The sequence below is a fragment of the Mesoplodon densirostris genome, chromosome 7 (genome assembly GCF_025265405.1).
Source record: "Mesoplodon densirostris isolate mMesDen1 chromosome 7, mMesDen1 primary haplotype, whole genome shotgun sequence".
NCBI lineage: Eukaryota > Metazoa > Chordata > Mammalia > Artiodactyla > Ziphiidae > Mesoplodon > Mesoplodon densirostris.
In genome coordinates, this window is record NC_082667.1 from 68,947,187 (window position 1) to 68,963,691 (window position 16,505).

Below are 16,505 nucleotides of genomic sequence, written 5' to 3' on the forward strand. Positions count from 1 at the left end.
CGTGCTTAAAACCTCCTGCCTTTAGACTCAAGCCCAATCACCCTTGACAGGCGTTCAAAAGACCCTCCACCTTCTGGCCCTGACCCACCTCCCCAGCTTTACCCCCGCCCCCATCTCCGCCTGCAGAGGCCTTGTGCTCCGGCCACACTGACCACCTCTCCATTCCCTGCCCTACCAGGCCCTGCCACTCCTCGGGCAGTGCCGGGTTCTTCCCTCTCTCCCCTTGGCAAACTTGTATTCATCCCTCAAGACTCTGATCTCCTCTGCCTCTCCTGAGGGCAGGAGTCACATCCTGTCTCCTCTTTTACCTCCAGTGCCTGGCACATGAAAGATGCTCGTTACATGTTTGTTACATGAAAGAATGAGGTTTCCATAGGTGAGTGACCTCTCTGAATCCAAACGTCCTAAAAATGCTGTACTGCCTTCAGGCTTGGTGATGGGGAAATAACATGGGTCCTTTGGACAGTGCCTTCTCGTTGTGTGGTGTTTACTTCATAGCTGATTCCAGTTAGATGTCTAGAATGCAGTCAGTTATTCCCAGAGCCTTCATTTCATACACTCTGAGGAACAGTGACAGGTTCACAACCGAATTGGAAGGCTCAGAGTCAGACCCTCAGAAACAACCTATTCTCTGAAGTGCCAGCTCCTGTGGCTTATTAAAGAGGGATGGCCGGGCTTCCCTGGTGGCTCAGTGGTTGAGAGTCTGTCTGCCTGCCTATGCGGGGGAAGCGGATTCGTGCCCTTGTCCGGCAGGCTCCCACATGCCGCGGAGCGGCTGGGCCCGTGAGCCATGGCCACTGAGCCTGCGCGTCCGGAGCCTGTGCTCCGTGACGGGAGAGGCCCGCGTACCACAAAAAAAAAAAAAAAAAAAAGAGGGATGGCCTTGGAGCCTGAGCACACTTAGGATTTGGTTGGTTTAATGTATTTGTCTGAGGAAACAATAATGTTCATGGTCTCTTTGTATTTTCAGTTTTACAGACAAGAGAAAAGATTACAACTAATTGCTATAAGTTTAAAATCAAAGATGGTTCTTTCATCACACTACGGAGTCGGTGGTTCAGTTTCATGAACCCTTGGACCAAGGAAGTAGAATACATTGTCTCCACCAACACCGTTGTTTTGTAAGTGTTTTTCGTGTATCAGAAGCTCCCTTGTTTCACAGGGAAATGCCTTGGGCCCCTTACCTGGGAAAGGGGGTACAGGTGACAGCCAGTATTGCATCCTTTACTGCTGTCTTGCTGATACCCTGTGAAGCCTCGGGACTGGTGGAAGCCGAAAGGTGGTTAACGAGGGATGAGCTTCAGTACTCATACCTCTGAGGCCCCGACTGGTGGAACTGCTGCCGGAGACAGCAGCGTTTGCTACCTGGTAAAGCAGTCAGTCAGCCTTTGAGTTCTGCAGGCCTGGCATCCACTGGTGTCACTGTGGAGGGAAGGCTTGGTAATCTTTGAAAGGCTCACCAGCCCATACTGGCTTTGGCTGAGGAGGGGCGAGGATCTGCGCCCACCAGGCTGGCGGCCTGAGCCCTGGCAGCTGGAATGCCCCCTCAAAGGCTGCCACCTGCTGGCTGAGCAGGGAAGGGAAGGCCCTCCTCTTTGGCCTGCTCCCCACATCTCCTTTCCCATGAGGTCCAAACCCCCCACCTGTAGGCAGAGCCAATCGAGGGGCTGGGGCCGGCAGTGGGCTGCTTCAGTCGCCACCTCCGCCGGACCGCGCCCCACCTGCACCGGGAAGGCCAGGCAGGCAGGGAGGCCAGAGGCCGGGGTGCTGTCCATCATGTCCTCAGACAGTGAGGAGACCTATGAGCCGCTCAGACTCTTCATCTTGTGGCCTGTCCATGTCCAGAGTGGACACCGGACACCTTGGCCAAGGTGAAAGGTGCACAGTTCTGAGCAGGCCTGACTCACGTTTCCTTGTTGCTGGGATGTTCACAGAGCCAGCGTCCTGGAAGGTGGGGACCCAAGCTTCCCTCAGCCCACAGCATCCCCCTGCAGCATGGACAGCACGCTGCCCTCTGGAGAAGGTAACTATGTGCCGCAGGGGCATCTGGGCTTGCCCCTGAGAAGCTGCTTGTGGCCCCCATCCCTGAGCCCCCGGTATTTGGGGTCCCCAGCCACCGTCTTCTGTGGAACAAGGGAGGCCTCGCGGGGATGATCACTAAGGACGTTGTCATCTCGCTTTCTCTGTTGAGCCTGGAATGCCGGGAACTTGTTTGTACCTTTGCTGAGGCTGCCTGGACCCTGGAAGCCTTGACAGGGCAGCCCCTGCTGCCTGTGCTCTCCTCCCTCTGGCTTGCCAGTGGCTGCGACGTGAAGTGCTCTTGGGAATGGCCGCCGGGATCCCGTGGTGGGAGGAGGGTGTCTGTCAGCACCGGGGTGCGCTGTACCCAGCGGGGCCCTCCCCCGGCTCGGCCTCGGCCGCTGCTCTCCGCACCTGACTCCTCCTTCCTCAGGCCTCTGCTTGCATGGCTTCAGCCCCTGCCTCTGCATCGATGACTCCTACATCCGGTTTCACTCCTGAGCTCCAGATCTGCCTTTCCAGCGGCCTCCTGGGCGAAGCCACCTGGAGTCCCACAGGCACCTATAACTCAGCATATCCAGATCGGTTCTCTGCACACACCCTCACCCACAGTCTGGTCGGTTAAGCCAGAAACCGTGACTCCTACCTCTCCCATTATATCAAAACACACACTCCTGTCCCTTCTGCCTTTAAACCTCTCCAACCCCACTGTTGCTACCTCACCCTCCCCATCTGTTGCTTGGCTTTACTGCAGATAACTTCCCAATTCTAGTCTCCCTACCCTCCTCTGCGCCCGCATCCTCCACTGCAGCTCATTCTCCACACGGTGAACTTGTGTTTTCTGTGTCAAGCACTTCGGTGCTCCTTGTCCCCTGTGGATACTGTTCAAATCTGGTAGTGTGGCATCCAAGGCCCTTCATGGTCTGACGGGTACCTGCCTCTCAGTTTCGTCTGTCGCTCCTCCATCATCGTTTGTAATGAGTTTCTTGGCGTGGTCTCCCAAGCTGTGTCCCGCCTCGGTGCTCGTGCATACACTGGTGGCTGTGCCTGGAAGGCTTCCTCCTCCTCACCTCTCTGCCAGCCTACCTTATGCTCCTCTCTCAAGACTGAGCTCACAGTTAATTTCTTCCAGGAGGTTGCACCTGGCCCTGCATGAGTTGGGTGCCTCTTGCTGACCTGTAAAACTTATCGCAGTTTGTTCCAGCCATTGTTTATCTTGTGCATCTCCTCATTAGACTGTGAGCTCCTTGAGGGCAGGGATGCCGACTTACCTCTGTGACTCTGGTGTGCAGCCCAGTGGCTTTTGGCCAGCGTACGTTGAGTGCATGAGGAATTAGAAGCTTTAATATCAACATCTCTGATCCTGGAAGGAAACTTGAGCTTTTCCCTGCCGGAATGCCTTTTCCTGACAAGCTGTGGCTCTCATGTCCCTCGGGGCACAACCCTAAGCTTGAACTTCAAGTGGATCATGGGATGAAGTGGATTTAATTTAACACATAATAGCATTTCTCCCTCTGCTTTCCCCTTTCCCACTCTCAGATTCCTCTGTTGTAGGTGGCCCAAAGAGGACCCACCCCACTGTTCCAGGGATTCCAGGGGGAACCAGGGCTGGGGCAGGAAAAATAGGTCGAATGATTGCTGAGGAAATCATGGAAATCCACAGGCAAGTAACACCTAGTTGTTCCCTTAAACCAGTGTTCTCAACCCCAGGGCACTTTGCCCCCCAAGGGATGTTTTGTTGATGTCTGGAGACATTTTTGGTTGTCACAACTGAGTGGGAGGTTGTTGCTAAACATCCAGTGGATAGAGACCAGGGATGCTGCTTGCTAAACATTCTAGAGTCACAGGACAGCCCTCCCAGGCCCTGACCCCTAAGGAAGAATTTTTCAGTCCAAAATGTCAGTAGTGTCGAGACTGAGAAATCCTGCCTTTAAATAAGGAAGCTAAACCCAAACAGGCCAGAGCTAAATGGAACTCTGGGAGGCTCAACTTTCTTATTACTTTGTATGTGACCCAAGGAGCTTCCCAGCGGACAGATGAACACTAACGTTACAGGACTGCAGGAGCAGCGCCGTGAACTGCCGTGATCTGGGCCTTAACAAAACATTAGCTGCTTCTAGTCAAAAAGTTGCCTAGGGTTAGTAATAGAGACCAAGCAAATCAGCTAGTAACAGAAGCTCCCTTGGGGAAACTCCTTTTCCGTATGAAAGAGAAGAAGCTCTGAAGCAGTTTATCTGGGTTGAGTCCTAGGCCTCCGCTTAGGAGGTTCATTTAACTTCTTGGACTCTGTTGACTTAAGCCATAAAAGGGAGGCAATATCTATCTCCGTGAAATTGCCCTAGGATTGTGAGAGAACTCAGGAAATTTCCTAGAACTGACATGTAGTGAGTGTTCAAAAATTGTTAAGTCTTTAAATTGAGAGGGAAGCAGTAATTACAAGTCCATTTGAATTTGGGCAATGGAGAGGGTAGTAACCAGGTCCTTAGGCATACAAACTTAATGGAACATAATCATAGGATCCCTGCTGCCAGTGGATTGATTCTCTCAGGAGAATTGGAGGCCGGCCTTGTTTTCTAATTGGTCACAGTGGGGCTCTTATCCCAGTGGGATAACAGAACAGCACAGTTCTGTTCCAGCCCTTCAGGAATGACGGATGTGGCTGTTTTTTTTGTTTTTTGTTTTTGTTTTTCCTTTTTGCGTTATGTGGGCCTCTCACTGTTGTGGCCTCTCCCGTTGCGGAGCACAGGCTCCAGATGCGCAGGCCCAGCGGCCATGGCTCACAGGCCCAGCCGCTCCGCGGCATATGGGATCCTCCCAGACCGGGGCACGAACCCGTATCCCCTGCATCGGCAGGCGGACTCTCAACCACCGCGCCACCAGGGAGGCCCCGGATGTGGCTGTTTGAATCTACTTCAGGAAGGAGGTGTGGGTGCAGTGTGCACTGATAATCTGGTGCTCATCAGTCCCGGCATACCCTGTGCTTTGCTTGAGACCATCCAAGGACAGTATAAAACAGTCCTTGAACGCAAAGGCCTTACAATCTTTGCGAAGCCTATTTTCTTTATGATAAAAGAAAAAAGGGAGAGTGCATGGGCTGAAACAAGGGAGGACAGTTTGAACTTGGCCTTAGCTGGGTTTCATGATGAATGTGGGTGTTCCTTCTAGAAAAGACAGGCACACGCTGGAATGGGCATGTGAGTGGTGTATTCAGGACCCAAAAAGCAGGCCATCTACCTCGGCAGCCTCTTTGTAGAAAGGAACCACAGAGCTGTGATGGGCGATTGCTAAGAATTCTAAGAAATAATGTTGAACGGTTGAGACTGGACGAAAATTGGAAGACCCTGTGCATTGTAGGATGCTGAGCAGGTGTCCAAAGTGGTGTGTTAATAAGCATCGTGGAAGCTGGGAACTTCCTTGGCGGTCCAGTGGTGATGACTCTGCGCTTCCAGTGCAGGGGGTGTGGGTTCGATCGCTGGTTGGGGAACTAAGATGCCACATGCCGTGGGGCCCAGCCAGAACAAAAAAACCCCAAAAAAACAAAAAACAAAAAATAAGCATCGTGGAAGTTGGATTGGAATAGGAAGAGATGAAGGTAAGCATGCTTAACAACCCAGGAATGAGGCCGATCTTACAGTGATAGTGTCCAAAAGAGAAATCAGTAATTTAAGGACTAGATATTGAAAATGAAATAAGTAACTATGAAAAGGCAATTCTAAGATAGGGAAGCTGGGGAAATAGTGGTTCCATAGATGTAGGTAGGGAAAAATGGGAGACACTCAACAATTTTTCAGTAAGCAATTAGTAGTCATCTGTGTGGGTGAAGAACACCTGGTATATAGTTGTATCCCGCCTTTCAGAAGCTTATGTTCCAGGAGAGAGAGAGAGAGAGAGAGAGAGAGCTTGTTTACTCACAAATTACAGAATTAGGCAGTACAGGCCAAGAGCCAAGACTGCTGGGCAGTGGAGGGGTCCCTAGGAGACCCAGAAGCTGCAATCATCCATGTCGGTGCTAAGAGCCTGGTGGTCACGCAGCTGCCATTCAAGTTTCCCTAAACTCTAGCTGCGGTGCCAAGTCATGGCTTCCTTTGTTGAGGTCCTTCAGCTTGACAAGAGTTTATGTGGATTTACAGCTCTAAGTCTTTCCCCCTGTAAACCTACTATGTTGAGAAATAAGCTAGCTGAGGAGGGCTTGGACCCATTTTTCATCACCTGTTGCCTTAGAAGATGATGATGGTGACTGCTCACGTGAGGCCACTTTCTAGGTGGGGCTGAAACCACTGCAGCACCCTCCATTTACTGAGTAGTCACTAGCTAAGCAGTGTTTGTAGGGTAGAGAATAAGTCATTTGCTGTGGATTCTAGTTCACTTGATCAAAGATAGAATGCCACCAACTCTGAGATCTGGATTCTGTGAGCAAATGAAACTGGCCACCTACTTGAAATTCACAAACCTGAAATCCAAACCCTAATCCAAGGGCTTTGTCAGTAAGAAGCTTGCCTCCAGGATCTGTGTTCTAGATCAGGTGCCTATGGGATAAATCCAGCTTATCACCTATAAGTAAAGTTTTATTGGAACACAGCTATATCCATTCACTTGCATATCATCTATGGCTGCTTTCAGGCTACAGCGGCGGAGTTCAGTAGTTGTGACAGAGACCATATGGCCTACAGAGCCTAAAATAATCACTCTCTAGCCCTTTACAGAAAGTTTGCCGATCCCTATTCTAGATCTTCATCCTTCTTCTCACCCCCATCCCTCAACAAAACACACACACTCCACTGAGAAAAAGGAAAGGCAATGTAACTCACTCCTCTTTTCTCCGACAGGATAAGAGGCTCATCGCCTTCCAGCTGTGGCTCCAGCCCACTGAACATCACAAGTACACCTCCCCCGGATGCCTCTTCTCCAGGAGGCAAGAAGGTAGGGCTGATGACTTAGACTAAGGCCTTTCTTCATCCAGAGAGCTCTTGCCCAAGTTCTGAAATACTGGAAGTGGGAGTATATAATTGTGGTTGATGAAACAGGTAGGGCCCTTTTTTCCCCCTTGAAGTAAATGCATCTGTTAGATGAGGCACAGAGCATACCAGTGGAGCTGGGGAGCCTTGCTGACATTGTTAGAGGATTTATCCCATGTGAGTGGGGGAAGGCAGAAAGAGATCTTTCTAAGGATTGGGGAGCTATCAGTCCATTGTATGGAGGGATGAATTCAAGAGCTCCCGTGAGGGAAGGGTTAGTGAGTACCTAAAACTATCTAGTTCTCTGCTGGGAGTTTTCAAGGAAGAAAATATTGTTAGTGTCTAGTGCAGGTCCTGGAAACAGTGATACCACCAGCAGTCCTTCGGAAGGCAAGTCATGCCTTTGCAGTTGCAGAATACTTAGGGATTTGCCTGGGTTTCCTACGATGGGACAGCATTGAGTACAAGTAGTTTATCAGTCGCCAGCCCTCATGAAGAACTGGCCAGAAGGCTCTATTATCAGTTTTCATCTTTAGTGCTGATGAGAGAATTTACAAGCCTAGGCCAGTGTTAATTGTAAATCATAAATCTGTAGTGTCTGATGTTAGCACAGGTTAGGATGCTGCAAAGGCCAGCATCTTGAGACATAGTCTTCCTTCCCCATCTCCCAAGACATGTACACAAAGAATATTAGTAATTTACATAGGGCACAAACTGCATCAAAAGCAGGACATGGGTTTCCAAAACTGGGCTCCTCAGAGACTCAGGTTACCAGGAGCTGTGGTGCTGCCAGGTAGGATTGGGGCGAGGGGCAGGTGATGAGGAAGACAAGGTAGGAAGACTACTGCTTCTTCCAGGGCAGCTTTACTTCTGACACATGAATCTTCTGTAAAAGTGTTTATTTGAAAAAAGGTTTTGCTTCCCCCCAAAGGGGTTGAAAGCCAATAAATTAATGGGTAAGAGCACAGTTGGAAGACAGACCTGGGTTTGAAGCCTAGCCTTGCCATGTGCTGGTTATGTGGCCCTATACAATTTTTTAAGCCTTAGATTTCTCTATAATGTGGCTAACATAGGTTAGGGCAGCCAGCATCTTTGCACATGAAGTCCTATTATGAAAGTATATATGTGAAAGTGCCTGGCCTTTGGTAATGACTCAGAAGATAGTACTGACAGATGAAGTCTGGGCTGGGCACACCCCTCCCCCCTGCTCGCAGGCTGAGCTCTTAGCTCTGTTCTGTTACACTGCTAGGTCCTTCCTCCATACTGGATCCACCATCTCCTTAGCATGGTATCTTCTTTGTGTCTCAATTCAACTTTTAGACACTTGATTTCCTGGTATTACCAAGAATCCCACTACTCTATTTTGGAAGGTCATCACTCCAGTTTAGTGCTTAAATATTACTCAGGGAACTTTCATATACAATCTCTCATCTTATCCTCACAACCTCATAGGTGACAAAATCCAGGCTACCAAATGTTACATGACTAGCCCAGAATTTAGTAAGTATGGCCCCAAACTAAATTCAGGTCTCTTGACTTCTGATTCTTTTCACACCAACAAATGCCAGAGATCTAAAAGTATACTCTGCATCACAAAGCCCCAAGTATTTTTGAGGCAGTTTGGGAAAATGTTTCCTTTTCTTTGGGCTTATAAAAGTGGGTCTGAGAAGAAATTCTGAATGTATTCTGAGTCATCAGCAGTAGGATCTTATAAGAAAGGCATCTAAACAAGATGGAGTTAAAAATGACAGCATTAAATAGTGTACCAAAGCCACAAAAGTAAAGGTGGCCGCAGGCTTCCAATCCTTCCCAGTCACTTTCAAAATTGGCAGGTCCAAAAATGAGCCATTTAGCCTGCCAGTTGTTTTAATTAGGGTCAAGCTAAATATAATAAAAAGAGGAGCCTCATAGGTTCCAGGAGAGTCTGGACATCCAGAGGTACCAAGGCAGGGTGAGATAAAGCAGCAGTTCCCTAAACGTCATCTGTGGTCTTTTGGTGGGGTTAGGGAGGGGGCATCTTTTCAGGGGTCTGCATGGTCTAAAAGTATTTTCATAATAATGCTAAACAGTTTTTTCTCACTGTGTTGATATGTGAACTGATAGTGAAAAAGCAATGTTGGGTAAGACTGCTGGTGCTTTTACAAACATCAAGCCTGTGGCACCAAACTGTACTGACAGTCACTGTATTTCACCACCGTATACTCACAATAAAATAATAAATTTAAAAGCCAGCTTCATTTAAGAATGTCCTTAATAAAGCAGTAAAAGAATTTTATAAAATCCTTGAGTAAATCTTTTTAAAACTGTTACAAAATGGGAAGTGTGCATAAAGCACTTGTGCTGCACACAAAGTATGACGGTTGTCTCAAGGAAGAGCACTTGTGTGACTGTTTAAGTTATAAACTGAACCCAATCACCTTTTTCATAGGAAGCCATTTTTACTGTCGCAAACTATGGTTTTTCAGACTTGGGTATAATTTAGTGTACATATTCTTGAAAATGAATGAACCTGCGACTTCAAAGAAAACAACTGCCAGTGATAAAATTTTAGCTTTCAAGCAAAAATTAGAATTTTGGAGAAAACTTGTGTCTGCTACTTTGAGCTTGACTGCTTCCCAAAACTTAAAGATATTTGTCATGTAGGTAATATTAACAGTGGTGATGTTTTGATGTTGTACAATGAAGTGTGTCAACATTTGGAAGATCCGTGTAACTCAGTGAACCAGTATTTTCCAAATGACTGATGTAAGATATTTCAAAATCATGCAAAGGCAAAAAAGATCCATCCTAATTGCCAAGATATACCAATGGAGTATATAACATAACAGAGTATCAAAATTTCATTGATATGGTTTCAAACGCCACATTGCAACTAATCTTTAAGAAACTTCCACTTGCTGAGTTTTGATGTAATATCAAAGAATACCACGATTATTTGAAAAGGCTATTAAAATACACCTCCCTTTTCCAACTGCCTATCTATGAGGCCAGGGTTCCTTCAGGTATGTATTTCAAACAACATACCTAAACAGACTGAATGGAGAAGCAAATGAGAATCCAGTTAAATTGTTAAGCCAGACATTCGATTTGCAAAAAATGTAAAATGACACTATTCGTTATTTTTGAAAATAGTTCTTTTTCATTAAAATGCTATTTGTGTTAATGTGTAATAGGTTTATTTTTTAATGTATTAGCTTTAACTTCACATATAGTAAATACTGATAAATATAGCCTGTATAAACAAAAGTTCTTTGGAGTCCTCAATTTTTAGAGTGTAAAGTCTTTTTAAGAGTCTCTTCAAAAAGTTGAATTGCGGAGATAAGGTTGTAATGCCATCTACTGGCAAGGCTTGAAAATCACTGCCCCTCCTGAAATCCCAGCTGCTACCAAACTGTTTCCTCACCTACATCCAAATACTTCTCAAAGGTGCTTTTCTATGAGATAATACTTCTCAGTAGCCTCTCTTAAGAACTTAAACCAGTGGTTACTAATGTTGGCATCTGTGGTATAACTAGTGATGATTTATTCTAGTGTTTTGTTGTTCATTTGCGACTCCTCAGATCTGTGTCTCTTCACAGTGTAACAGCCATTTATTTCTTCTTCAGCAACATCTGTTGCTGTAAGAAGTTTTCCTCCCTTACAGGGGACCTGCCCAGCTGGGCTCGCTGAGGTTTAGTCCTTGGCCTGAAACATGTGAGTGCTCTCGGGATTTTATTCAGCTTTTAAATTGCCTGTGTGGGCTGAATCCAATAAAGAGAGAAGAATAGTTTGGGGGAGAGGTTTTTTCCTTACTGTGACCATTCCTAAGAGTCTCTGATGTGAAATCATCCGATAAGAAACTGAAGCCATTTGAAGCTTTTTCTCCCCACCTTCCTCTTTTCAACATGCTTCATGTTCTTGGTGACACTGCATAAAATACTGATTGAAACTGCTGATGATGTGAAAACTTTACTTTTGTTTGTAGATTTTAAATGGAGGGACTCCAGACATTCCTTCCAGCGGCCTACTCCCGGGGCAGGCTCAGGAGAACCCAGGTTATCCATATTCTGATAGCTCTTCTATTCTTGGTAAGTAGCATTATTATTTATTTCCAATGCAAAGAGCTTGCAAAAAAACATGTGGCATAAAGTCAGTTTTAAGAACTGAACTGGAAAACCAAACCAGTTCTAGGTAAACTTGATAAGAACAAAGTAAAGGTTTAAAATTTGTTTAAATCTTTACTTCAAACTTGAGTTTAATGGTTGGGTTCTCGCTGGGGTCCAGGTTTGTCCCTGGAACTCAAGAGGCTACAGCGGCCTGGGCATGGGCTTTCTCCCAATCTGTGGAACATAATCTCTTCGGAGGGAGAGCCGATGCAGGTTCAGATAAAGCCTAAAAGGGTCATCAGTAAGCATTTCAGAGGGTATTAAAAGTCATTAAGCCAATGAAGAGTTTGCTTCTCCCACCCCACCCTTTTCTCTACTTAGCTTTCTAGATCTTTTTTCCCCCTAATCTCTATCTTCCTATTTTTTCCTTCTATAGTAATTCCCTCCTTATAACTAGTTATATCAGAATGTTAAAATGAGGTCAACTCATACTTGATACTCTTCATTGAATTTTAAGTACTTTCTTCTTAAAAAGTTGGGTCTTCCCTCTGAAAAACATCAACGTTAAAAAAAAAATATGGCAACCCCCCCCCCGCCCCAAAAAAAGCAGCCTCTCTCATCCTTCTCACCCTACTGTTAGGTATAACGTTCTTATTAAAAGTGTGCTTAGGAACCGCTTACTAAAGTTAAACATGCTTTGGTATTAGCACTGACCGGTCTTCATCTCTTTGCACAGGTGAGAACCCTCACATAGGCATAGATATGATAGACAACGATCAAGGCTCAAGCAGTCCCAGTAATGATGAAGCAGCAATGGCTGTCATAATGAGCCTCTTGGAAGCAGATGCTGGGCTCGGTGGTCCTGTTGACTTTAGCGACTTGCCATGGCCGCTGTAAACACTACATGTTGCTTTGGCGACAGCTACAGTATCAAAGTGCATTACTGATGGAGTTATACAGTCTGTGAAGCTTACGGGATAAGGAGAGAACAGCTTTTATGTACTGTCTTCATAAAAGCCATCTCAGAGCCATTGATACAAGTCAATCTTACTATGTGTAACTTCAGACAAAGTGGAACTAAGCCTGCTCCAGTGTTTCCTCATCATTGATGATTATTGGGCTAGCTGTGGATAGCTTGCATTAATTGTATATTTTGGATTCTGTTTGTGTTGAATTTTTTAATCATTGTGCACAGAAGCATCATTGGTAGCTTTTATATGCAGATGGTCATTTCAGATGTATGGTGTTTTTACACTACAAAGAAGTTCCCCATGTGGATATTTCTTATACTAATTGTATCATAAAACTGTTTATTCTTCCTTGTAAGAATCCTTTACTATAAATATGGGTTAAAGTATAATGTATTAGTTAAATATTTTTAATAAATGTTTCCCTTGTTCTATAAATATTGTTCACATTTCAAATAATTAGAAAGAAAAATCCTACAGGGAAGAAAATGCCACAGGGCTGGATCATCGATTTTCCATGGTGGGTGTTTAAGGATGAGCCACACCAAAAGCATTTACAGTGCTTTTCTGGCCTTCATAACAATTCTAGGGCATACATAATTTCCCTGTGTTACTAGTTTAGCTGTACTGTAATTTTTGCTATACTGTAATTTTAGTTTCTGTGAGAGCAAAGAAAGATGTTACTGCTTAAACACAAACTACAAATCCTCTGAAATTTTACAAAATCAAGATTAGACAGATAGAACAGACTGGCTTCTCTAACGCACAACTCCTCTACCAATCACAGCTGTATGGCTTCAAACAGTAAGTGACCCTGGACCCAAAGCACCTAAATACTTCTGATTTCTTCGTGAATTGGCCACAGAATACTAAAAAAACAAAACAAACCAAAAACATTTTCGTGAACAATTTGCTAGGCAGAACATCACAGTATAATGGAGAAAACACTGAACTGGTGTCAGAATTTGGCTCTGAAACTTACGGTTACTGTAGGACCTAGTAAAGGTATTTCATCCGTCACATCAGGTTGGGCTAGAAAATGAAAATATTCCCTTTTCAGCTCTAAAATGTTTTGGATTTATAGTTTATTTTATAATTAGTGGGGAATATAAGTGCCTCAGCACACATATACCAAACTGGAGTTCCTCGAGCTACCTGGTTTCTAGTTATACTGACACCAACAAGACAGGATATCTGCTAATTATGAGATGGAAAATCTGGTCAAGGTGGTTATAAAGATCAGAAACATTAAAACAATGGAATTTTATTTTGATGAAAAACGAGTTTACAACCATTTAGTAAATGAAGAGCAAACACTTCATCTTCCTATCCCATAACTCGAAAAAAATCATTAGTAAATAAATATCTGTGAACAGATTAAGGGTAAGGCAGACTGGATAATAAACCACCTGATGTTCACACTCCCTGCATGTGACTCACTTGAAAAGGATGAAAACGGCACTGGAGATAACTGATATGGGCATTGAATCTCATCCTAATCATTCAAATAAGCCCAATGATACTCATTTTTTGCTCATCATGGGCAGCAAACTATACACATTTCACTGAAGGAATACTTTGATAGAAGCACTTATTTAAATTATATTGTGCATCACAACTATAAAAATGGCTTGAACAGTTCCACTTAACCACCATATATATAAAGTGCAACTATATAATATTCTACATTTTATCTGGGGTGTGATGAATATCAACCTAGACTGAAAGTACCCCAGCTGCCAATTTCCGCCACTTCTGAAAAGATCTAGATGTGTGAAAAAGGACTGTCCCCCCATACAAAGAACCAATTTCACAAACCTACCGGTAAACAAATACATTTATATAACTGGAACCTCAAGATGCTAGAGCTGTACTCATTTAAAAAACCATTCAGCTACCTTTGGTCTTTAAAAAAGTCTACACTGCAATATCCTAAACATCTGTGCATCTCACAATGCAGAGAGTGGCCTTGCAGTGCAGGATGAGGAGAGTGCAGTGTCACTGCGAAGAGTAGCATGCTATGGTTTCAAGCAACATCACCATCACAGCATCGGATTCTGTGCGTCAGGATCGAGGTCATTGTTGCCAGAAGGGGGATGGATAGGGAGAATATCCAGCTCATCCACTTGAGGAGTTGGGTGCATGACCACCAGCTGGTCCTGGGGAATGTCTGCGGCAGCTGCTGCAAGGTTGGTGATAGATTTACTCTTCACACACTGAAAGTCTACATGCCGACTCTTTCCTTCTTCCTTCTCCCAAGACATTCGAATAAAGGGTCTTTGGACATAGTTGTAAATCACTTCTGGGCGGCCCCCAGGCCTTTTCTTTACTTTTTCTTTGTAGGTTGGATAACCTGAAGGAGAGGGAGGTTTTAAAAACTGAGGATACGCACGCACACATGTATGCACACCCACATGGGTCCCCACATTCCTCACCCAATTTAACCTAAAGAGGGTTACTGTAGTTCTTGAACAAACAAGTTAAAACAAAAAAGGGAATTCAATATTCTATCCCCTTGGTCATTAGTTCAACAGCAAGAAACTGAAATCCTACTAATGTAATTCACAAAACCTCTCACCATCCACCAACTACCAAAATAACATTTGGAAAGCATGGAGGGGCTGGGTCCCTAATAAAATGGTATGTAAGCTAGTGCATCATGAGCTCTAGTTGTATATCCTTAATATCCCTGAACCCTTCCCTTCGCAGGAGTATCTGGCCTCAAGGCCTGCAATTTACTGCAGTTATTAGCTGCCTACTTTTGTGCGTGTGTGTGTGTGTGTGGTACGCGGGCCTCTCACTGCTGTGGCCTCTCCCGTTGCGGAGCACAGGCTCCGGACGCGCAGGCTCAGCGGCTATGGCTCATGGGCCCAGCCGCTCCGCGGCATGTGGGATCCTCCCGGACCGGGGCACAAACCCGTGTCCCCTGCATCGGCAGGCGGACTCTGAACCACTGCGCCACCAGGGAAGCCCCTGTAGCCTTCTACTTTCTTTAAACCTAAATCTCATCTTCATATTTTTCTGGGTTTTTTCTTTCCTTTTTACTGTTAAGTAACAAGGAGCCGTAGAACTCTCCAGCTTCGCTAATTCCAGGTACTTCTGCACCTAGGTCAGCAAAGCCAATATTTTAACCCCTGTATCATTTAAATGTTACTACTCTCAACAACCAGGCAGTTCATTTAGATTGGCAATGGACAAATTGCCAATGGCCAAAGCAGCTGTGGACAAAAAAAAAAACGTTGCCTGCCATGTCAGTAAACAAGGATGTTGCGGCCATCAAGCCATCAGCCACTGCAGCCACCCCCACCCAAGGATGCTCCTGAGGGGAATTCAGGACGGAGAAAAACAGGATACTGGCCCTAGACAGTTAAGATGCGTATCGAAGGAATAATTGCAACAAGCCTAGACTCCTGCATCTCCCCAAACATAGAGAGGTGCTAAAATCATTAACTTGAGATGTCTGTTTTTTGTGATGAGCAGTAATCTTTTGATTTTTTTTTCTTTTCCAGCAAGAACTCTTATATATCCTGGCTCCTCCCTTACCTCTTTGGAACAGTTTCTCAGAGCTGTCTGAGAGGCTGTATCCCAGGCTATAGTCCTCAGTAAGGCCACCAAACAAAAAATAATTCTGAACATTTAGGTTGTGCATTTTTTTCAGTCGACACAGCTTTCCCTAATTAATTATATCTTCCTCCTCTTAGATCATAATCACTGAAGAGTAACAACTGGTAACAACCATCCTGGTTTCGGAAAAATTTCAGTCATTTACTAGTAAGGCAATTTCTCTAAAGACATACTTTCCTTAGATGCTATCAAAAGTTCCTTCTCTCCTTCCCACTAGCATGAATTGCTAGTTTAGACCAAGTACTGGCAAACATTTTCTGTAAAGGGCCAGACGGTAAATATTTCAGGCTTGTAGGCCATATGGTCTCTATCACACCCACTCAACTATGCCGTTGTAAAGTGAAATCAGCCACAGACAATACATAAATTAATGAGCATGTCTATGTTCCAATAAAACTTGATTTATAAAAAACAGGTAATGGGCTGGATTTGGCCCATAGGCCATAGTTAGACCATAGTTAGAATCAGAAAAAAATACAAAGGCCTCACATAGTAGGGACTGAATTAAGGATTCTTGCATAGGAGGATGTTATGTAGGCATCGCAGGTAGCTAGTATATTTAGCCACGTGTGGCGTGTGTACGTGGTTGAGGTGAGGGGGAACAGGGGCAAGGACTAAATACCTTCTAAGGACCTTCTGTAGAATGTCTTCTTCGTTTCATACTTCCACTCAATTACCAGCTGAAGCGCAGCAGTAGAGATCAGAAAGGTTTCTACCCTCTACTATTCCCTTGCCCTTGATTGCTTTTGGACTATTAAAAGTCTTTAAAATTCCCATCTCATTGTATTCCACTCTGCCCTCCACACAGAATCACCACTCTAACCCAAGTGTACTCATATTACATCCTTGCTTTA

At 45.0% G+C, this 16,505-nt stretch overlaps 2 protein-coding genes across 18 annotated transcripts in view; one reads left to right on the plus strand and one right to left on the minus strand.

Moving 5' to 3' along the window:
• BMAL1 (basic helix-loop-helix ARNT like 1) overlaps positions 1–12,465 on the plus strand; it is a 106,041-nt gene extending 93,576 nt beyond the window's left edge. For 5 of the 8 annotated variants that reach the window (XM_060103338.1, XM_060103341.1, XM_060103340.1 and 2 more), the window contains 6 exons: positions 971–1,121; positions 1,935–2,023; positions 3,559–3,682; positions 6,846–6,939; positions 10,939–11,041; positions 11,796–12,465. In XM_060103338.1, coding sequence (XP_059959321.1) covers positions 971–1,121; positions 1,935–2,023; positions 3,559–3,682; positions 6,846–6,939; positions 10,939–11,041; positions 11,796–11,956 — 722 coding nt within the window. In that variant the 3' untranslated portion in view covers positions 11,957–12,465. The remainder of the gene's footprint in view (positions 1–970; positions 1,122–1,934; positions 2,024–3,558; positions 3,683–6,845; positions 6,940–10,938; positions 11,042–11,795) is intronic. The other 3 variants (XM_060103342.1, XM_060103343.1, XM_060103344.1) reach the window with 1 other exon arrangement.
• Positions 12,466–13,201: 736 nt separating this feature from the next.
• The window catches only part of BTBD10 (BTB domain containing 10), a 78,097-nt gene continuing 74,793 nt past the window's right edge, over positions 13,202–16,505 (minus strand). For 6 of the 10 annotated variants that reach the window (XM_060103452.1, XM_060103451.1, XM_060103450.1 and 3 more), the window contains exon 9: positions 13,203–14,380. In XM_060103452.1, the coding sequence (XP_059959435.1) occupies positions 14,070–14,380 (311 nt within the window). In that variant the 3' untranslated portion in view covers positions 13,203–14,069. Of the gene's footprint in view, positions 14,381–16,505 lie in introns of all 10 variants that reach the window. The other 4 variants (XM_060103456.1, XM_060103457.1, XM_060103455.1 and 1 more) reach the window with 2 other exon arrangements.